This window comes from Acanthaster planci, linkage group LG07 (genome assembly GCF_054643075.1).
Source record: "Acanthaster planci isolate LZ-2023a linkage group LG07, COTS_SCS, whole genome shotgun sequence".
Classification (NCBI taxonomy): Eukaryota; Metazoa; Echinodermata; class Asteroidea; order Valvatida; family Acanthasteridae; genus Acanthaster; species Acanthaster planci.
In genome coordinates, this window is record NC_141783.1 from 18,333,818 (window position 1) to 18,352,614 (window position 18,797).

The window sequence follows — 18,797 nt, forward strand, 5'->3', positions numbered from 1 at the left end:
ACGCTGTGTAGTTCCCACAACGGAGATGCTAAAATGGGGTGAGAACACGAGAAATGACTTGTACCCCACAGGTCTCCCCTGGGCCCCATCAAGTCTCTTTTTTCTTTCTGTAGTCCCTGCCTCCTTAGCTGTTTCCCCTCTTGTCCACTGGCTTAAGTTTCTGTGCCTTCTCTGTGTCATCATGGCCATGCAATCCTCCGATATTCTTTTCTCAACATGGACCACATCAGTTATGGACCTCTGTTAAGGGGGCAGCTATCTGGCTTTTCCTACCATTCAACATGTTCAAGGCAATATAACCAAAGAGAAGCTGGAAGGAAAAACAGTCAGTTCACTTTTATCAATGTGTGAAGTTGTACTATTGCCAAAGGGGGTACAGGGCACGAGACAAAACATGGCAGCATCATGATAAAGGTCTCAGTGCAGCACCAGTTGGAACACTGTCAGTTACAGGGTCAGTGGATAACCTGCTGTGCAATTGTCATATTGACCTCCAACAACAGGTTCACATTACCTTACATCACTCCATGTAATGACACCTGTACAAATATTATGTCCAGTACACAATACTTGGACTTGTGGAGGAGGCCAACGAGGCTATGGAGTAGGAATATGCATGTATAACATTTTCCTCCTGCACATCAACTGATTCGATTGACCTGTGACATAATGGTGTCTTGATTTTTATTCGCATCATGTGTGCTTTCCTGTGATCGCAAGGTGGGACGCAATCCATTGAGTCCCGACTGGAAAGTGTACATGTAAACAATTATGTTTTGAGTCTGTTGAAAAAGCTTTGAAGACTTTGTCAGTTTCTTGACGTCAAATGTCTGTCTGAGATCAGGTCACCAGTAGCCCTTGCGAAAAAAAAAAACAAGAAGGCTGCACTCTAAAACATGTTAATGCATGCTGCTGCGTACATGTAGGAAATACTATTATTTATTTAACCACCGAAGAAAATGTAATTCCCTCTCTGATAATAAATGATACTATGTATTTTTTTTTCAAATCATGTCGAAGCTGTTATATTGTGTAAATGTTTTAGTAGCATAGTTTTTCTACATAAACTGCACATAAATTTACCCAGAAGATAATCTTTAACATAGTATTTCATCGGGGATGGGGTGTAAGTGTTTCCATACGGGTTGTATACATGTCGTCAACTGCCCAATTTGTAACAAGAAACTACGTGTATCGTGCAAGTTTTCTGGTTGTTATGAAATCTACATTTTCCTGAGGCCTTATAACATTTTATAATAACAGAAAGAAATGGTGGTTTTGTGATAAAGTGGTGGTGAAAAGGCAGTTGTAAAGTTGGAAATAACCGTGTACAGCTGAATTAGAAATGTAAGTAGAATTGGATTAAAATTACAGTGAAAGATCTTTCCTTTTGTATTACATTTACATACTTTTGAAATGTCCCCAGGTTGTTGCTTTGTGTCTGTAAATCCATTATCGCTGCTTCGTGTTGACGGGCTGCTTGGCAAATGTGAATTTTTGTTATAAAGCGTAAGTGTCGAGAAGTGACTTGAAGCACGACCACTAGAATTAAAAGCTGATGGTGGTTTGTGAGGAACATTACATGTCCAGTAGTGGCGCTATTGCAAATTCACTTTTGATAAGTAACAAATAGGTGCTGTTACAGTATGTATTTTATCTATCTAGCCTCGTATCAAGTCCTTTTTCCAGTAAGAACAAAGTTTTGGTTTCAAGCTGTGTTGTACACCGTACGCCGAGTATATTAAATGGACTCATACTCAGAAATCAGACTCAAGTATACCCTTCTGCATATATGCGAACTTTCTTGGCATGCCCTTGTGTCTCATTCATACTCACATTCCTTCTCATGAGAGATTGGGTATCTGATAGCCTTGTCTGGTTCCTGCGGTGCCAAAAGACACTGCTGTGTGCTTGTCTTAGAAAGTAACTCGACTGCAATGTTTAAAGCCACTAGTTGGGAGTAAAATAATGGCCCAAAATAATTAGTTATGCTTCCTGTTTCCCTACCTGCCCTATTTTTGTTTTGAAGTTGATGTAGGGGTGGGTGGGAATTATTGGAAAAATTTAAAATCAGACATTAAAAAACATGCCTATTTCAGTTTGAATGTGATGCAGAAAGGATCAGTTGGCCTTGTTTATTCATGTGAATAGTTCCCTTTATTTGAAACGAATGCCACCTGACCTCAATTGCTATTACCTTTGACCAGCTAACTTCATCAGTGTAAAACTGTATGATTTGGCTTAAGCAACTAGCTAAGCGTCCAGTGGCCGTGACTTTGAACTTTCAACAACTTCCAAAGTATTAAGGCTTAAATGTTCAAATTGAGCCTGAGGATGGTTGCCTTCAAGCAAGAGAACTGTACAGTAAATTTGTCAGTGTCTTTCTACAAACATGACAAAGGAGTGTGTACCTGTGAGAAGTACTCTGATCTTCTTGTGAAGACGATGTTTAAATGCCGATGATTAAATGCAGCGGACACAAAAAAAATGACCAGGCATAATTTGATTACCAGCCTTGTTCTGGCGGGAATGATTTTGAGTTGATCCCAACCTGTTTGCAGAAACCAGATCGGGGTTTCACAATAGAAGTTTATATATTTATATTCCTGCATGTGTATATCCCTCAAATTCTAATTGGAAGTATCCAAGGGATAGAAGAGTCAACTTTGGTTTTGTCCCTCTTGACGAGGGAAGCCCCAGCCCGTTGCTGTGCATAGTGCGGCTCTTGAACACAGACTCACAATGAGGCATTTCAAAACTCTTCACGTGTACTTAATTTGCAAGCACATGTACATGTACTGTACACCATGCCGGTGCACTGCCACTGACAAACGTTTTACCTTGCCAGTATTGGAGAACGGTGTTCAAAAACTGAACACTACAAATTTGGCAGAGATTTCTTGACTCCTTCAAGTACTGTCTTATTAAATTCAACTTGTGGTGGGTGCTTGGGTGTAAATGCTGAGAAAATGGCAAATTGTAGCATCAATGTGTATATGTACTCCATGTGTAACTTTTCATTTTGTAAAAATTTGAAGGAAAAAAACAGTAAGATTCTGGCAGATGACGAGGGATATTTAGGCTTGTTATAATAAAATGATGAAATGTGGTTGCAAAACAGTGCTGTGTGTGGAAATGTGTGCTGTTTTGTATGGCTTAGACACATGGGAAAGATAAATCCGGAGAGCATGAGGCTCATTCGGAGTTTTTTCAAATGCGGGGTGGTGTGCACTGGAATCTTTGATCGGGTTTTGGGGTGAAAAAGTTGACCACTTTCATGTTGGACTAAGCTCTTCACCGTGATACTTTTATAAGCACTGTACACGGCTGGATTGAAGTTGTAGGATGCTTGCAGCTCAAGAAATGTTAATTACTTTTTCCTGTGGGAGAGAATCTCTTCTCCCAATCGACATAAAAAGTGCACACCATCCTCTCCTTTGAATAGGTTGGCAGTTTTGGAGGCCCAGACCTAAGTAGGCTAAGAGGCCTGTGTTTATCCCCTACTAGTAAGGATGTACAAATAAAAGCACTGAAGTAAGTTAGAGAAGGAAAAAGCATTGGGGGGGGGGCTGAATGGTTCACCTGCTCAGTGGAGTAGCTGTCTCACCAGGTGAAGGTTGCTCATTCTGGGACCAGGTGCACCATCAAATATGGTTTTGAGTATCTGCATTCATGGGCATCACCATTTTTATGGGGGGGGGGGGGCTGAATGGTTCACCTGCTCAGTGGAGTAGCTGTCTCACCAGGTGAAGGTTGCTCATTCTGGGACCAGGTGCACCATCAAATATGGTTTTGAGTATCTGCATTCATGGGCATCACCATTTTTATGGGGGGGGGGGCTGAATGGTTCACCTGCTCAGTGGAGTAGCTGTCTCACCAGGTGAAGGTTGCTCATTCTGGGACCAGGTGCACCATCAAATATGGTTTTGAGTATCTGCATTCATGGGCATCACCATTTTTATGGGGGGGCTGAATGGTTCACCTGCTCAGTGGAGTAGCTGTCTCACCAGGTGAAGGTTGCTCATTCTGGGACCAGGTGCACCATCAAATATGGTTTTGAGTATCTGCATTCATGGGCATCACCATTTTTATGGGGGGGGGGGCTGAATGGTTCACCTGCTCAGTGGAGTAGCTGTCTCACCAGGTGAAGGTTGCTCATTCTGGGACCAGGTGCACCATCAAATATGGTTTTGAGTATCTGCATTCATGGCATCACCATTTTTATGGGGGGGGCTGAGCAACAGCAAACAAACCAGTGTTGGAGGAGGGGTCAATTCTGCAGTGTTTTTTAAGCAACTTGGTGATTTTCGTCTCTTTCCTCATTTGTCTTGATTTTTCGTTTTCTTTTAAAGTTTTTGCCATATCTTGAAAAAATTGGGGGCAAGGGAATTCAAAGTTTGGTATTATTTTGCTTTTGCCTGTCACTCACGGATAGTACTTATTAGTCCGAAGTTTGAAAAGCCCTACTCATTTTTGGGGGTGTGCTTGCATTACATGAGGCATTGTGTAGACCTATCATGGGAAAATGAGGTACACATAATGTAGGTTAAAGATACTCAGGCCCACACATTTACCCCTCGGAAATTGTTTGGAAAGCCTTTGGGGGTCAGGGTTGTCCTGTTGTAAATAAAGAGGAATAGATGTGAAAATCATCTTCAAAAAACAAGCTTGCTGCGTTTGCATTGAGAGAAATGAGCATCTTCCCCAAGTGATCCCCAAGTACTCACAAAGCGCGAATAGACCTTTACCACGTCACTACCATGTTTGTCTAGTTCCCTTCAGACCCACTGGCAATAGTATTATAACTTCATTGATAAAAGGGAACAGACTATTTTTCCTTCCAGCCTCCATTAGGTTACATTGCTTTGAACAGTAAAACAGCAAGATGGCTGCCCCATGGTTGAGATCTCTACCCCGAAAACTGGAGCTATTTTACTGTTCCACCACATTTGGAGGCATTCTAGCTGTTATTGGCACATTTATAACCAGCTCCTGAATCGCATGTTGAGCAGAAAGGTCCTGTCAGAATTTGCAGTTGTAATTTTGGGTCATCATGGTCTTTGCGGCAGTCGCATGTTTTTGGCAAATACTCTTATTGGCCTTATTCTGAGCCTGAAGAAGTTTGACACGTAACATTCCACACTATTTTATTTGTACGACTTGCCTAGGGGACAGCGCACTGGCATTTCAACGAATCTTGCCCCATTTCACGTTCAAAGCAATATTTTTCGATGCAGAGCATTGAGATTTTTCAGTAAGGCCCTTGCAGTTCTGTAAGGCAACTGGCCATCCGCCATCTTGTGCAAGATATCCAGTTGAGTACTCGTCCAAGCTTTCCAACCTGTCCCTTACAACCCATTGCTACACTAGCATCCCTTTCCTGTTCCATGTGGACGCCATCCAGACAAATACAATTTCCAGTGCAATCAAAAGGTTCCAGGGGGGGGGGTGTTCAATCCACACAAAAAGTCACGCTGCCCGTCACGGAAGCAGGAAACTCTGCCGTTATATTTCATGAGTCCTCTTTTGCAAATGAGATGTTGGCAAACCTGCTGTTTACTCAATAGCTCGCGCTTATCTACACGGCAAGTTATAAACAATAAATCCAGGAAACACACACTGATCCAACTTTACCAAAAGACATCAAATGTTGATTTTTTTTATTTCCTCAAACTTGGACGCTGTTGGCCTATTTCCATCACATACGTCAATGCTGAATTCATACTGCATATGTTTGTCCAGAATCCAATTATGTAATGCAAAGAGGAGTTAATTGCAAATGGCTGTCCTTTCACAGAACCCCCAAAACAAGGAACAAGATAAGACCATCCAGGTTATTGAAAGATTCTCCATTAGTTTTGAGTGTCACTGTTTTGTCTACTGAAGCACAGTAGAAATTGTATTTGATATCCCATCTCCTCATGAAAACTCAGTAAGAAAGCAAAACAGAAATATGCATGCTTCTATGTTCTGTCAACAGCCACTAAGCCACTATGTTAGTAACATACACAGGAACATACACTTTGTTACTTTAATACAAGCCAAACTTGTCCGGTTCTAAACCCCCATGGACATGAGCATTCACGAACCAGGAAATGTAGTCCCCAGAAAGGAAAGACATGTCATTTCAGGAAACTCTTGTGCAATAAATAAATCATAAACCACGGATAATGCCCCGACAGCATTTATGACAGCAAATGACGCCATGTCCATGGCAGAGGATAAGGTCATTGTTCAGTGAAATTCCTGTGGAGTAAAACTGCAATGAAACTACATGTCTACTTATCACAGCATTATAGGCTGTTCATTCATCCTTGAAAACGGAAACTTGCAAACAACATTTGGAATTGTTGAATGGCCAAATAAATATCAAAACGGCAATGGTGAATACAAGCCAGAATTGAAATTAACGTTCAAACCTCCTCGACCTCTGTAATTACAGTAATTCTAAAACTGAATGAAGGGAGTCAATTATTTGGCCGGTCTTAAATGCCTGGGCATTATTCGCTATTTGCACGCTGCTGCCATAGGCAAGCAGAGCCTCGATCTTGCAACTGTACATGATAAATATTGCTGGTTCAGTGATTCCCGTGCATGTTGCTTATGAAAATTTGTGCGTGCTATGTTAGTTCTTACACCACGTAATTGTACAAGCTGTCAGTTCAAGGCTCTGCATGCTTATGGTAGCAGCGTGCGAAGAGCGAATCAGCAGCCAGTCCCCTGTTCCTGTTCTTATGCCCGTTTGTATATACAAGTAGCTTTTGAGTCACAAGACCAATTTCCAATGATTTGTTCCAAATATGTACTTCAGTTTTTTTTTTTCAAAACCCCTCTCAGTCATGTCATTGTATGTCCCTCTTGTGAGTAGTCATAAAAAATCTCCTCATACGGAGATTGGCATGCGTGTAGTGCGTACAGCGTGAAGTGGTGCAGTCAGCCAGGGCTTTATCAACCATTTTAAGACCGGCCAGAGACAGGCTCTCGACCAACAGGAATGGCTATTACAAATATATTTATGACTGATTGGTAAACGTGGCAGATTCGGTGTGGATGGGTGTTCCTCAACAGAACCAACAAAACTCAGGTTTTTCCACATCCATATTATTCCAACGTCCTTGAAAATCCATCAGGATTTGGGAGGAATTTTTCAAGACCGGGCGAATCCATTCTTTCCTGAATTGGGGCTTAAGGCTCACTGCATAGTAACCAGCACAGTTAGTACAGGATTCCTCTACATTGGAGAGTCTTTTTGAAGAATTCAGGAAGGTTCTTTGCACTAACTCAGATAATTGCATAATTGAACATATTAAATGAAACTGGGAAAAAATGCCAAGACACGTGTATGCCCTGAAATGTGCTCGTGGATGTTGTGCTCAATAAAGTTTGGGCTTAATTGTTGGACACTGATGTCAAACAAGATCATTTGTATCCCTCACTGTTGTAAAATTCATGCAACGGCAGAGATGGAGCCAGGGTTCCAACTTCACAAGGTTTTCATAAAGTAAAAGGTTCTTGTACAATCTGGGGCCAATTTCACAGAGCTGCTTAAGCACAAAAGTTGCTTACACGTGAAAACACCTTGCTTGACAAATCAGGTTACCAGCCAAAACTCCATGTGATGTATATTGGTTTGGAATGGCATTCGCCTGTCTTTTTATTTGGTTAGCATGACAATCACATAGATTTTGAGCTGGTAACCTTTGTTAATTAGGCAATGTTTTTTTGCACTTAAGCAAAATCTGTTCTTAAGCAACTCTATGAAATTCGCCCCTGATCTGATATGGCTGGGATGGAGCAATGTCAAATATGGCAGTACTTATCAAACTGAAAGGGCCTACTTTTGACAGTGGTGTAAATGAATGCATTAAAACGAGCAATTCTTTGTTATTCAGTAACACTTGCCTCATCAAATACTTATCCTATGGAAAGTAGAAAAGACACGACAGAAAGAGAAAATTCAAACAATTTGGAGACAGTATATACATGTGCGTATGAGCATACAATGAAATCTAGCAGTCTAGGGAGATTTACAAGAGTGCATATTCCACCAACTCAATCTTCTTAACCTAGCCGTAGCCCCATGCTAGACCCAGTCTACTAGACCACCTCCATCTCCTTGGCTTAACACCTAAACTAGAAATAAAAAAGCAGTCCTCGTGTTTTGTGAAAGAGCTTTCAAGGACCCCTGTGTTTCTCATGCAGCTTCATTCACCCCGGCAGTTACTGAATTGCCCAAACAGCAAACTGTTTCCGCTCATCAAATTTTGGACTCTATTTTGTCGTCTCAGCGCTGCCATTCATTTACTCTACCGAGTCACTCCTGATTGTTGAAGATCCAGGGATAAACATAACCAGGAACTGTGTAGTCCAGTAGACTGACCCTAGGATAGGGATGGCGTTACTCTAAACCCTGCCCCACAGCTGTGTATAGAGAGAGAGTAGTGCCAACTTCCGACTTTGGAACCAACGTGGCTGTTCATTATGTACAGCACAGCGTGCAGCTATCGTGTTCTAAATTGTCGGTACTGACGCTGAACCCACCATTTTGGGTCCAACAACTGCGACACTCATGCCATACCTCTCTCTACGAAATATCAAATACCCACAGTGATGAGGAACTGGGCATCCCATCACAAATTTCGCAAGTCTACCCTCCCACCCTTTACCATCTGGAAAAAAAAAACCAAGTCTTATATCTCTGACTATCGCTTACATAAAACTTCCTCTCTGCTGACAAGATTTTGAAACAAGGATGTTGGATTCGATAATGAGGTCATCCATAAAGCATACAGATGTAGGCTGCATATGCCTTGCATGGTGGGGGACCCCAGGCAGTATGTACATATGCAGAGTGCTAACTTTGAATATGAAATTATCCTGAAGTGAATGTACCTCCTCATGTTTACCTTCTCACCTTGGGGACCAGCTCGTGTTACGTGGAACGTTGTTATCACACAAGCTTTCCCCAAACCATTTATATCTTTCAGGACCAGCACCAATGATCTGGAAGGTCCAAGAGAAACATGGAATGCGCATGCGCACAGAGGGTGTGGGGGATGGAACCACTGTGTATGCCGTGCCTATCGGGGAAGGGGTCAAAAAGTTGGCATTTTGTGGGTGCGCACTTGTAGAGAAGGGACCTTGTAGAGCATGGCCATCACTTCAACCTCAATTCAAGCAAGGCAAGGCTCACAACATATCCTCCCCACTTCAAAGAGAAAAACAAGAAGAAGTCCACCCTGGCAGGTTAAATTATAAATATCACCAAATAAAGATTACACGAAAACAAATTTACAGCATTATCACCACTTTCAAATAAACAGTCCATTTCCACCGGGAGTAAAACTATCTCTGGTTACAGATGATGCATACTGTAGGAAATTCAGTACCAACAGCCGCTGCATGGCTGCACGTGCATGGACTGCGATGGATGAAAAATGAACTGTAAGTTACACATTCACAATATGTGTCAGTCAATATCCGTTCTCCTGTGGTACAGGTGTTCCTCTATATCGTCTACTGGTCTATCGTTCCTGTCCGGATCATCACTACACGAAGGCTGTTAGGAGACACCTGTTGTTCGGCTATGATTGGTTGGCTTGAAAAAACATCCTGCACAAAACAACCCCCCCCCCCCAAAAAAAAAGAAAGAACTAAATGTTAGACTTGGGAAATACATCTGCTCTGAAGTTCTTTGAAACCTTTACAAACGATCACGGGACTGGCAGGGGGAAAATACCTGAACATTTTACCACACAAGAAATTATATGCAGTGTGACAAAATGAAGTGTGAAGCCAGTGATCAGTTCATGAATGTAAGGTGATCATAACTGGAGTGACTTTGTCAGACTTGAATTTTGAAAATGGCCAAATTCAGTGAAGAAACTGTTCTGAGAGTGCTATTCGTGCTCTATTAATGCTGCAAGTAACTTTTCATTTCAGTTCATGGGTGGCGACTTGTGAGATGACAGCAGTGCACGGAGCACACATTTCTGTTTGAGTTTTCAGGATTCTGGAGAAAACCAAAATTCAAAACTTGTCTTTTTTTGTCGAGAATGAGACGCTGCTTTCTCAAACAGAAAAAGACAAATTAATGCAGCACTGATGTTTGAACTTTGGGGATTTCCTTCAACATTGGTTCCAAGAATTTGGAAAACTGTGTCTAACATTTGCCCATTTCTGTGTTCTCCAAGTTGAACATTTAAAACTTGGAGACTTACAAAACTACTGAAATTGGGGAAGGGTGTTCATGGTTCATTTCGAAATCTCTTCAAAATCTAGTGCATCTCTTGGTATCTTCACAATTCTACACATTCACAGACTTTTTTTTCAAGATTATGTTGTGTATACAGTTGAAATAGTCTGGAACGTAAATGTAGCACCCAAATTTTTCAACTCAGTGGCCAGATTCTACAGCTCGGACCTGGCTACTTTTTAAACATGGTGAGAGACAAGCAGAACTTAACGAGCCACCTGAGTACTTTTGAGGGTTGGAGTTCTAGTGGAATGTTCCATTCCACTCGGCTTCACCTCTTGGGATCAAACATTTCATCTGCCACCTCATGAAATTGTCCCTACCATTGCACTCATAAAGATTCATTATTTGTATACTAGACTGCCTTGTGCTTAGATATACACCATGTGCATATTTTATTGGACTTGGAACAGGACTCTCAGACTGGAACTCTGCTGGTGAGAATTGGTCAATCATAACAACCTGAGTCAAAAGGTAGAAATGAGCAGTCTAAATACTCCCCAGGGAGATGGGTTGATTTCATGGGCAAAACATGCTGGGATGCTAACACCTCAAGTACCAATATTGTTCGGGACCATCTCAAAACTCATCCGGGACAAGTTATGGGTAACAACATTGACTTCACCCACAAAAAGCCCTGCAGTTGTCCTGGACATGTGCATGGCTGTTCATATTTGGCCTCAGTGCACACAACAGGTGGGCCTGTTATAAGTTCTGCTATGACAATGTTTACTGCTAGTACAGTAGACACACAGTGTGTCCTTGAGTGCACAGCTTTGCTCAACACTCCAGTAGGGAGACATGTAAACAAAGTATCTAATTGCTCCATTGGGGAGGATTGCGGACAAGATTATTGAGATATTATATACACCTATTTTTTTTAGCAGGAAAACTCCATACAATTTACATGACATGTACATGTGATATCCTCTAAATGTAAACGTGCTGGAAGAAAAAGGTCTGGGATCCGTCCGTGATAGCTGTGCACGCAACGCCGCGCTGGGACATGTCCTAACTGTAACGCAACATAAACACCAATGCACCGACCACGGACTTTGCCAATAAACGAACGTCACTGTTTGACTTATCACTGACACTTCTTGCCAACCGCGGCGCAGAAGTTGATGCCAATGCGGGAATTGTTTAAATGCCAACTTACGCAAAGGATTTCGTTGTGCTTTTTGTGGCAATGGGATGGAGAGTAACACGCTGACTTAGGCGAAATGACAACTTATGAAAGCCGACTTGGAAATAAAAATTCTAAAGGAAATGCATTAGAGACAATCAGGACTTTCGTAAGACTGCCAACTTGAGCGATTTCCTGAGTTGTACAATGTCAACTTGGCCAGAGTTTACTGCAGTTGTAAAAAATCTACATTCATAGGACGTGATTTTTGTATCAAGGAGATATTAAATGTTATATTGGGAGTTTTGCCCTTCACGAAAACTTTATTTTTAGCACTGTATACTCAATGTTGTCTGAAAAATTCACAAGCTCACTTGTACCCCTTTCCCACTACCAAATCTCCGGGTTATCTCGGGAGTAACGGCAACTCTTAACCCCGAGACACTCCGGAGTAGCGCGAGCATTTTCATCACTCTTTTTCCACCCCGGGTAAAGTGAAAAAATTCGGCCGTTACCCTGGGGGGTTGTTAACCCTGCCAGCGACCAGGGTTAAGGATGGCAATCTCGGCGTTAACGGCCAAATCCCAGGGCTAGCACAGAAATGGGAAACCAAGTAGGGTTAAGCGTTTCCCCAGCAATCTCCGGGTTAAGACACGAGGCGTTGCGTAATCTGCGGTCAAAGGTTAAATTTATGGCTCGAAGCACTGCTGCTGCATTTCCATATGTACTGGGATGTAGGCCTATCATTGTTAAATAATCGTTTTTGACGACCGATACAACCTCCATGTCCTCTAGCCCCATTTTGGATCTGTACAGTGCTTGTTGTTTTTGTTTTTGAAGTTTTTAGCTCGTAAATAGGCCAAATGGTGCCATTGTAAGATCAAATGAGGTAAAAAAGAGCCAGAATTTAAGAGCTTTGATAATTTTCTGCAGCCAAACCACCGAACAGATTCAGAAATCATTGGACATAGCACTACAGATCTGAACCAAACTGGTCGGTTCAGATGTTCAGCTTTAATATGTGGCATAGCCATGACAACGCAAGGAATGCAGGTATAAAAGCTTGACACAACTTACGATGGCCCCGCATCACTCGATGGTTGTAAAAAAAGCATGTGGTGAGAATTCACTAATAATCAACCGAGGAGAACATGCAAGGTACGGCATTTCCACTGCATAACAATGCTAAATTCTCACTACATGTGTACATCCAATTGAGCTCACACATATGTATATTCAGACAATATCATGTTATGCCAATCTCCAATAGCCACGCCCTTACGCTCAATATTAGGCCAGTGATGTCATAAATAGCCATGAAAAACAAACTTTGATTGGATGCTGATCATAGTCTGACTCATGCTCAATGGAAGGCTGATTTTCACTCCAGGGCGCGGCCAGACTTTGGACGCACGGTGCCTTTCTTGTGGTGAAAGTCATAATATGCATAGGTAGCAAATAGAATTTTGCCAGATCTCTAAAAAGTGCCATTATCTGCTCAAAAACAGACTGATGAAAAATCGCCCAATTGGCCACATGGGCGCCGTCTGGGGAAAGAATGCCGACTTGATACCAAGGGTCTTCTTCAAATACATGTGTATCAAATGCCATATAGTGTGGTAGTTGAATCTGTTTCATAACAAATAACCACACAGAATCCGCTTGAAATCTAATTTGATGTTGTATCCCGTAAAGTAGGTAACTCCTATTTGAGCGTGCTGGTATTTGCTGTTTTCACATATCCTACGACCATTTTGTTGAGTCAAGCGTGGTCTAAACACAACTGCTTTTGGCTGGCGAAACATGGTCGGAAAATATCAAAACTCTGATGGTAACTTTCCATGGAATTTTAACTCCGAAATAAACTTTGGAGATACAATTTCGAAAAAAAAAAGTGTTGAAATCGAAATTGCTCTTGGATGGGGGAAGGAGAAAGAGATTCATTGCTTGTATTCATGTATTTTTTATAGATGGAAGTATTACTGCACGTTCGCTGCGAGCTCTTCGACATCTCAACGTGCATTGTACGTGTACGTCCATGTATATGTGTGTACATGTCCGAACCCGAACGGAACCAAAGTGCATAAAAAAATTTCTGGACCATGTCCGAACTGAAACTTGGCACTTAATACTTAAAGCATAGCTTTGATTTGAATTGAACACTCAACTCCTGCAATCAGGAATTTAGTTTGGAAATTATACCTACATGTAAGCTGAAATGAAAGTGAGTATTGGAAAATTGCCATGCGCAGTGCCGGAGCTGGTATGCCGATTGTCTGTGCTACTTTGTAGAACATCTTTGTAGAAACGATCAACCAATTATATTATTATTTTGAGGGTGCATGTATGGTTAATTTTGTGCACCAAGGGCCTGACGTTTGACGTGGGAAAAGTCTGTGCAAAGCATTGTGGGACCAGCTTACGAGCTTCGATTTCCAGTCCAAAATGTTGGGCTGCGCGAGTGTCTGCTTGATGTGGGAAGGGGCACCTTATTAACCCAGGGCAAGCTTAACCCGGGTTTACTGAATCTCCGCGTTAAAGAAAGTAATGGGAACAGAACTCGGGGTTAACGAACCCCCGGGTAAGAAAAGCTTAACCCTGGGCAGAAAATCTCTGGGTTAAGCAGTTGGTAGTAGGAAAAGGGTATTGGATGGTGTAAGGTAAACCTCCAACTAAAAAAAATAAAAATCTAGTGTGCCATCTTCTGCATGTACCTGACCACAGTTAGTCGTCGTCATCATCTGGTATAAAGATGTCGTTCTCTTCGAGGAAAGCCGCCCCTTCTTTGCTGATTGTCGCCCCCAAGTACATCAAGGGAGCCAAGATGACCAGAACCTTGGGCAAGCCAAGCTTGACGGTCGAGGGCTTGGACAGAATGGCGCCCGTCTCTGTGGTGGTTATGAAACGGGTAGTCTGGTTCTGTGGACGGGACTGTAAAATATCCAACGGGTTAAAAAAAAAAAAGAAAATTTATCAGCTAAGTTGTTTGTGATTACTGTACTTCACTTTTTTCCTGGGGCAATGGGATTCCAAGGGAGGCTAGAATCTTGGCACCAGAAATGGGCTTAGCCTAACAGTTTCCCAATATGAAGAAATGCCTCAAATCAAGCTAATGACTTTCTCGTCCTGCCCCCTTCCTTCTTACCTTTCCACCTCTTTTTTTTTGTGTGGTACCTAGACTGCCTACACCACCTACACTAGAACGGAAATTTTTGAACTCATTTAAACATGTCACTATGACATCTTGCTGCATTGCAGAGTTTAATTTTGTAAAAAGAGGGCAGGGTTTTGATTTTTGGAGGATATTATGGGGGTAAAAAGATCACGGTGACCCAAACGTACACACGGAAAACAGACATGCTGACAGTGTCCAAGCTGCTTTGGAAGAACATTGCTGATTGGTTGCTTAAAGGTTCCATTAAGATGCCAATCTCTGATTGGTCTAATGGGGATTATATACTTTGGGACCCCCCTAGTCTTTTGCCATTTTAATCTTGCAAAATGGGTAAGTCCTCCAAAGAACAAAGGGCAACAATCTTTTTATTGTGCTGACCCTATTTTTGGAATTTTCAAATTGTAAATTGTGAGAAAATGTGACTTTCTTCCTGATAATCTAGCCATACAAATTGGAATCCACCATGTGTCGTGTGTTAAAACACTCCAGTTCCCCCCTCATAATTTCCCTCAAAACTCAAAACCCTACCCTTCTTTGACAACATTAATCCTACAGTTACGGAACATGATTTCACAGTCATCTACCAAGGTGAATTAAACACTTAAAATGTAGCTCTCTCTTCTATTATTGGAACAGGGTCCCCAAATTTACAATCCCCGGTCAAAACACGGGGGTAGCCTATAGTCCCCTGTAGCCTTATCCTGAAGGGTTGCCTGTGCACTCTCAGTCTCCTTCACTAGTCCATAGGGCATGGTGGTAACAACATGGCATGGTGGTAACAACATGGCATGGTGGTAACAACATGGCATGGTGGTAACAACATGGCATGGTGGTAACAACATGGCATGGTGGTAACAACATGGCATGGTGGTAACAACATGGCATGGTGGTAACAACATGGCATGGTGGTAACAACATGGCATGGTGGTAACAACATGGCATGGTGGTAACAACATGGCATGGTGGTAACACCATGGCATGGTGGTAACACCATGGCATGGTGGTAACACCATGGCATGGTGGTAACACCATGGCATGGTGGTAACACCATGGCATGGTGGTAACACCATGGCATGGTGGTAACACCATGGCATGGTGGTTACACCATGGCATGGTGGTTACACCATGGCATGGTGGTTACAACATGGCATGGTGGTAACAACATGGCATGGTGGTAACAACATGGCATGGTGGTAACAACATGGCATGGTGGTAACAACATGGCATGGCAAAATCATACCCATGGCAACAGGTACCTCTTTCCCTACCGAGCTGCAGTGGGACACTGCGGCAAAAAGCAGTGCATCAGTTCGTCAATTTGCATGGCTAGTTACCAGGAAATCGGGAAATCATTTGACACCCTGTGCACAAACCCTATGAGACTGGTTTGAAAAAATATAAAGTACAGTGGAACGTCGCTATACTGAACACTGCTACATCGAAAACATTCAGCTGTACCGAACATCGTCCTTGGCTCCCACTATTTTGTGCACACAACCTACCAAACATTATGTAGTTCTAAATCAACCGAGATTCACCACAGCATGCATAAGAGATCAACCCTGAGCAGGAGCTTAATGACATTTAAGATAAACTAAGTAGTAACTTTGTAACTCAAGATTTATTAAACAACAAAAATAATTCACACATACATTTCTAGAAACCTCAAATGTGAATGCAACGGCAAAACATCACGAAAACAGCGAATCATAGTATCACAAGAGGGTGCACTTCAGTTAGACAAGAGAGGGCACTGTTCAACATGGCAACGAAACGTTCGGCAGTCAATTTCGCTATACCGAATGACCACTGTACCAACCATTTAGCGTGGACCCCGTAGTTTTGAAAGTGTGCTGGCTCTGAAAAGAGCTGGTTGGTTTGATGATTCAGGCCTGGTTTGCCTACAACAATGGTCCAGTGAGATGCTTGCATTTATGATTTACTCTAGCAAGGAGACTGGACGGCCTCAGCTCGCCCGCATGGTCATGTTTAATAGTAGCACTCCCAGAGCTGAAAACATTCTTCAAAAGCTCCTCAGAGTGGGGGACGACTTGACCCGGGGGCGATTTGACCCAGGGACGACTTGACCAGGGTTTCAATTTTGGGGGACGACTTGACTTGGGTACGACTTGACCCGTTTCCACAGTCACGACTGTCAAAATCACCAGTCCAAAGATCATCAACTTTTCGGGGTCTAATTTTTAATTTATTGACTGTAAACTAGAGGACAAATGTTTGTATAATCGCTGACTAAAATTATTTGACTTTTACCCGCTTGAAGATGACATTTCTAGGGATTTGTTGACGGAGAAACAAGAAAGTCGCTCTCCCAATTGACGCCATCTTGATCTTGTTTCTTTGGACAGGTTTCCAACTTTAACATTTATGGACGTATGCCTCAATATGTAGGCCTATGGCTATTAAAATCACGACTGGCTCCCGACTATTTTTTTATTAAGCTGCTGACATTTTCAAATTGGAGAAGAAATCACAGTGATAGAACATTCGAAATTAAAATCGTAACTTTAATACCCTGAAATGGGAATTGGAATTAATAGTATAGACAATACATGATATTTCATTTTATGGGGCAGCGCGGACAGCCGGGATTCTCGCAAAATGACAAGTACTGCGCCGGTGAAAACAGCGACCTTTGCGACGTACACGTACGGTACGCACGCACCAACCCACCAGCCAATCCGAGGATCGGGTTATGCAATCTTTTCTTTGATCAGTACGTACGCGCGCGCGCGCTCGTTGCAGTTGTTTTCACCGGCGCGGTGTGGTTGCTAACCGTATTTTTGTGAAACTACCAGGTGTCTGCGCTGCCCCATATGTAGAATATACCTTTTCTAGAAAAGGTGTCGTCCGATTACCGAAATAATTTAGTAACGTCAGGTCCGGTACTTAAGTAGGAGACCGCTGTTCGTATTGTGTTTGCTAATTTATTTATTTTTTTTACACAAGAGCGTATCAAGTCAGATAAACGCTGCCTTTCTTAAATTGTTTTGGTTTGTGCACTGGATAAAGCAAAATTTGTTAGAATCTTGTGATGATGATTTGAAATAACAGAATTCCCCTAACAATTTCCACTTAAATTCACAGACTTTAGTTGAGTGGGATTGGTGGACAAGACATTACAATAATGATTCACTCTTTACTGGAAGTAAGTGGTACTGAAATGTGTGGCAATCAACAATTTTTTCACTTTCTCAAATTACAAAAATCGTTTAATTTAATAAGGAGTTTCACCTTTTAACTTGTCCTTAGTTTCAGTGTTTTGTGACTTGATATTAAATCATTTCCTATTGTCAGTTTTAGCATTTCCCTAATATTTTTAAACAACCAGCCTGTTCGTATATATTTCTAATTTATTGTTAAATGAACTTAATTCAGCATTCAATACTGCCATGTCATTTCAATGAAACAAACCAGTATTTCCCAGACACAAAAAACACTCTACATGTCCAATTTACTTGACGCAAAATAATTCTCTACTGTTGTTCAAACTTTCAGAGGAAAGTTTTTACCCAAACTCCTGCAGTTCCCACTAAGTGGTCCAGTAACAACATTGTTTTTCTTCTAGATTTTATTCTCCCATTCTCTACCCCAAGTTTTGGATTGTCTGATTTGAGGTCACGTCATTATGTCACTGCCACTTCTCATGAAATACCATGCCACAAATCCAAAGCTTGTTCACCTCAAAAAATGAAACACAAACCTACAAACCTGCTGCCATAGATAAAGGGCCCATGTAATCATTTACTTTGCAAATTAAGAGCATTTGAAGTCTTCTGATACCCTTTTTACATGCTTGGCAGTGACAGTGTTAAAAAAATCTGCAGCTATAATGCATAAAATGCACTTCCCCTGAAAGTCTGCATGGCGTCTTTAATCCAGGTCTTGTAAATGCTCCTGTGTCCATTAAATTTTGCTGTGCCATTCTAAGGACACTTTTCTAAAAACCTCGGTGTTATAGCCATATATTTCTGCACTAAATTTTGCAAGAACTTTTGGCATTTCCATTTTGCAGTCATGAATTCTGTTTACTTCAGTGATTGTCCCAGTTCCTGAGAGTGAATTTATGGTTCACAATTTCAACAGGAAAACAATAAAAGTGAACACTGTCCTATATTTAAATGACATAACAGCAAGCCTAATTTGTCATAAAAAGCAGGAAAATGTAGTTGTTTGAAAATGAAAGTGCTCTTTGAGAGTGAAAGAAAAAACAAATGTTGCAC

At 41.8% G+C, this 18,797-nt stretch overlaps 1 protein-coding gene across 1 annotated transcript; it reads right to left on the reverse strand.

The window, feature by feature from the left end:
* Positions 1–5,625: 5,625 nt before the first annotated feature.
* LOC147798678 (essential MCU regulator, mitochondrial-like) lies at positions 5,626–17,182 on the reverse strand. The gene is made up of 3 exons (XM_087139332.1): positions 16,828–17,182; positions 14,096–14,312; positions 5,626–9,612 (listed from the first exon to the last, which is right to left on the reverse strand). Exons 1-2 carry the CDS (start codon positions 16,897–16,899, stop codon positions 14,106–14,108), a joined length of 279 nt encoding a protein of 92 aa, XP_086995458.1. The 5' UTR covers positions 16,900–17,182; the 3' UTR covers positions 5,626–9,612; positions 14,096–14,105.
* Positions 17,183–18,797: the final 1,615 nt, after the last annotated feature.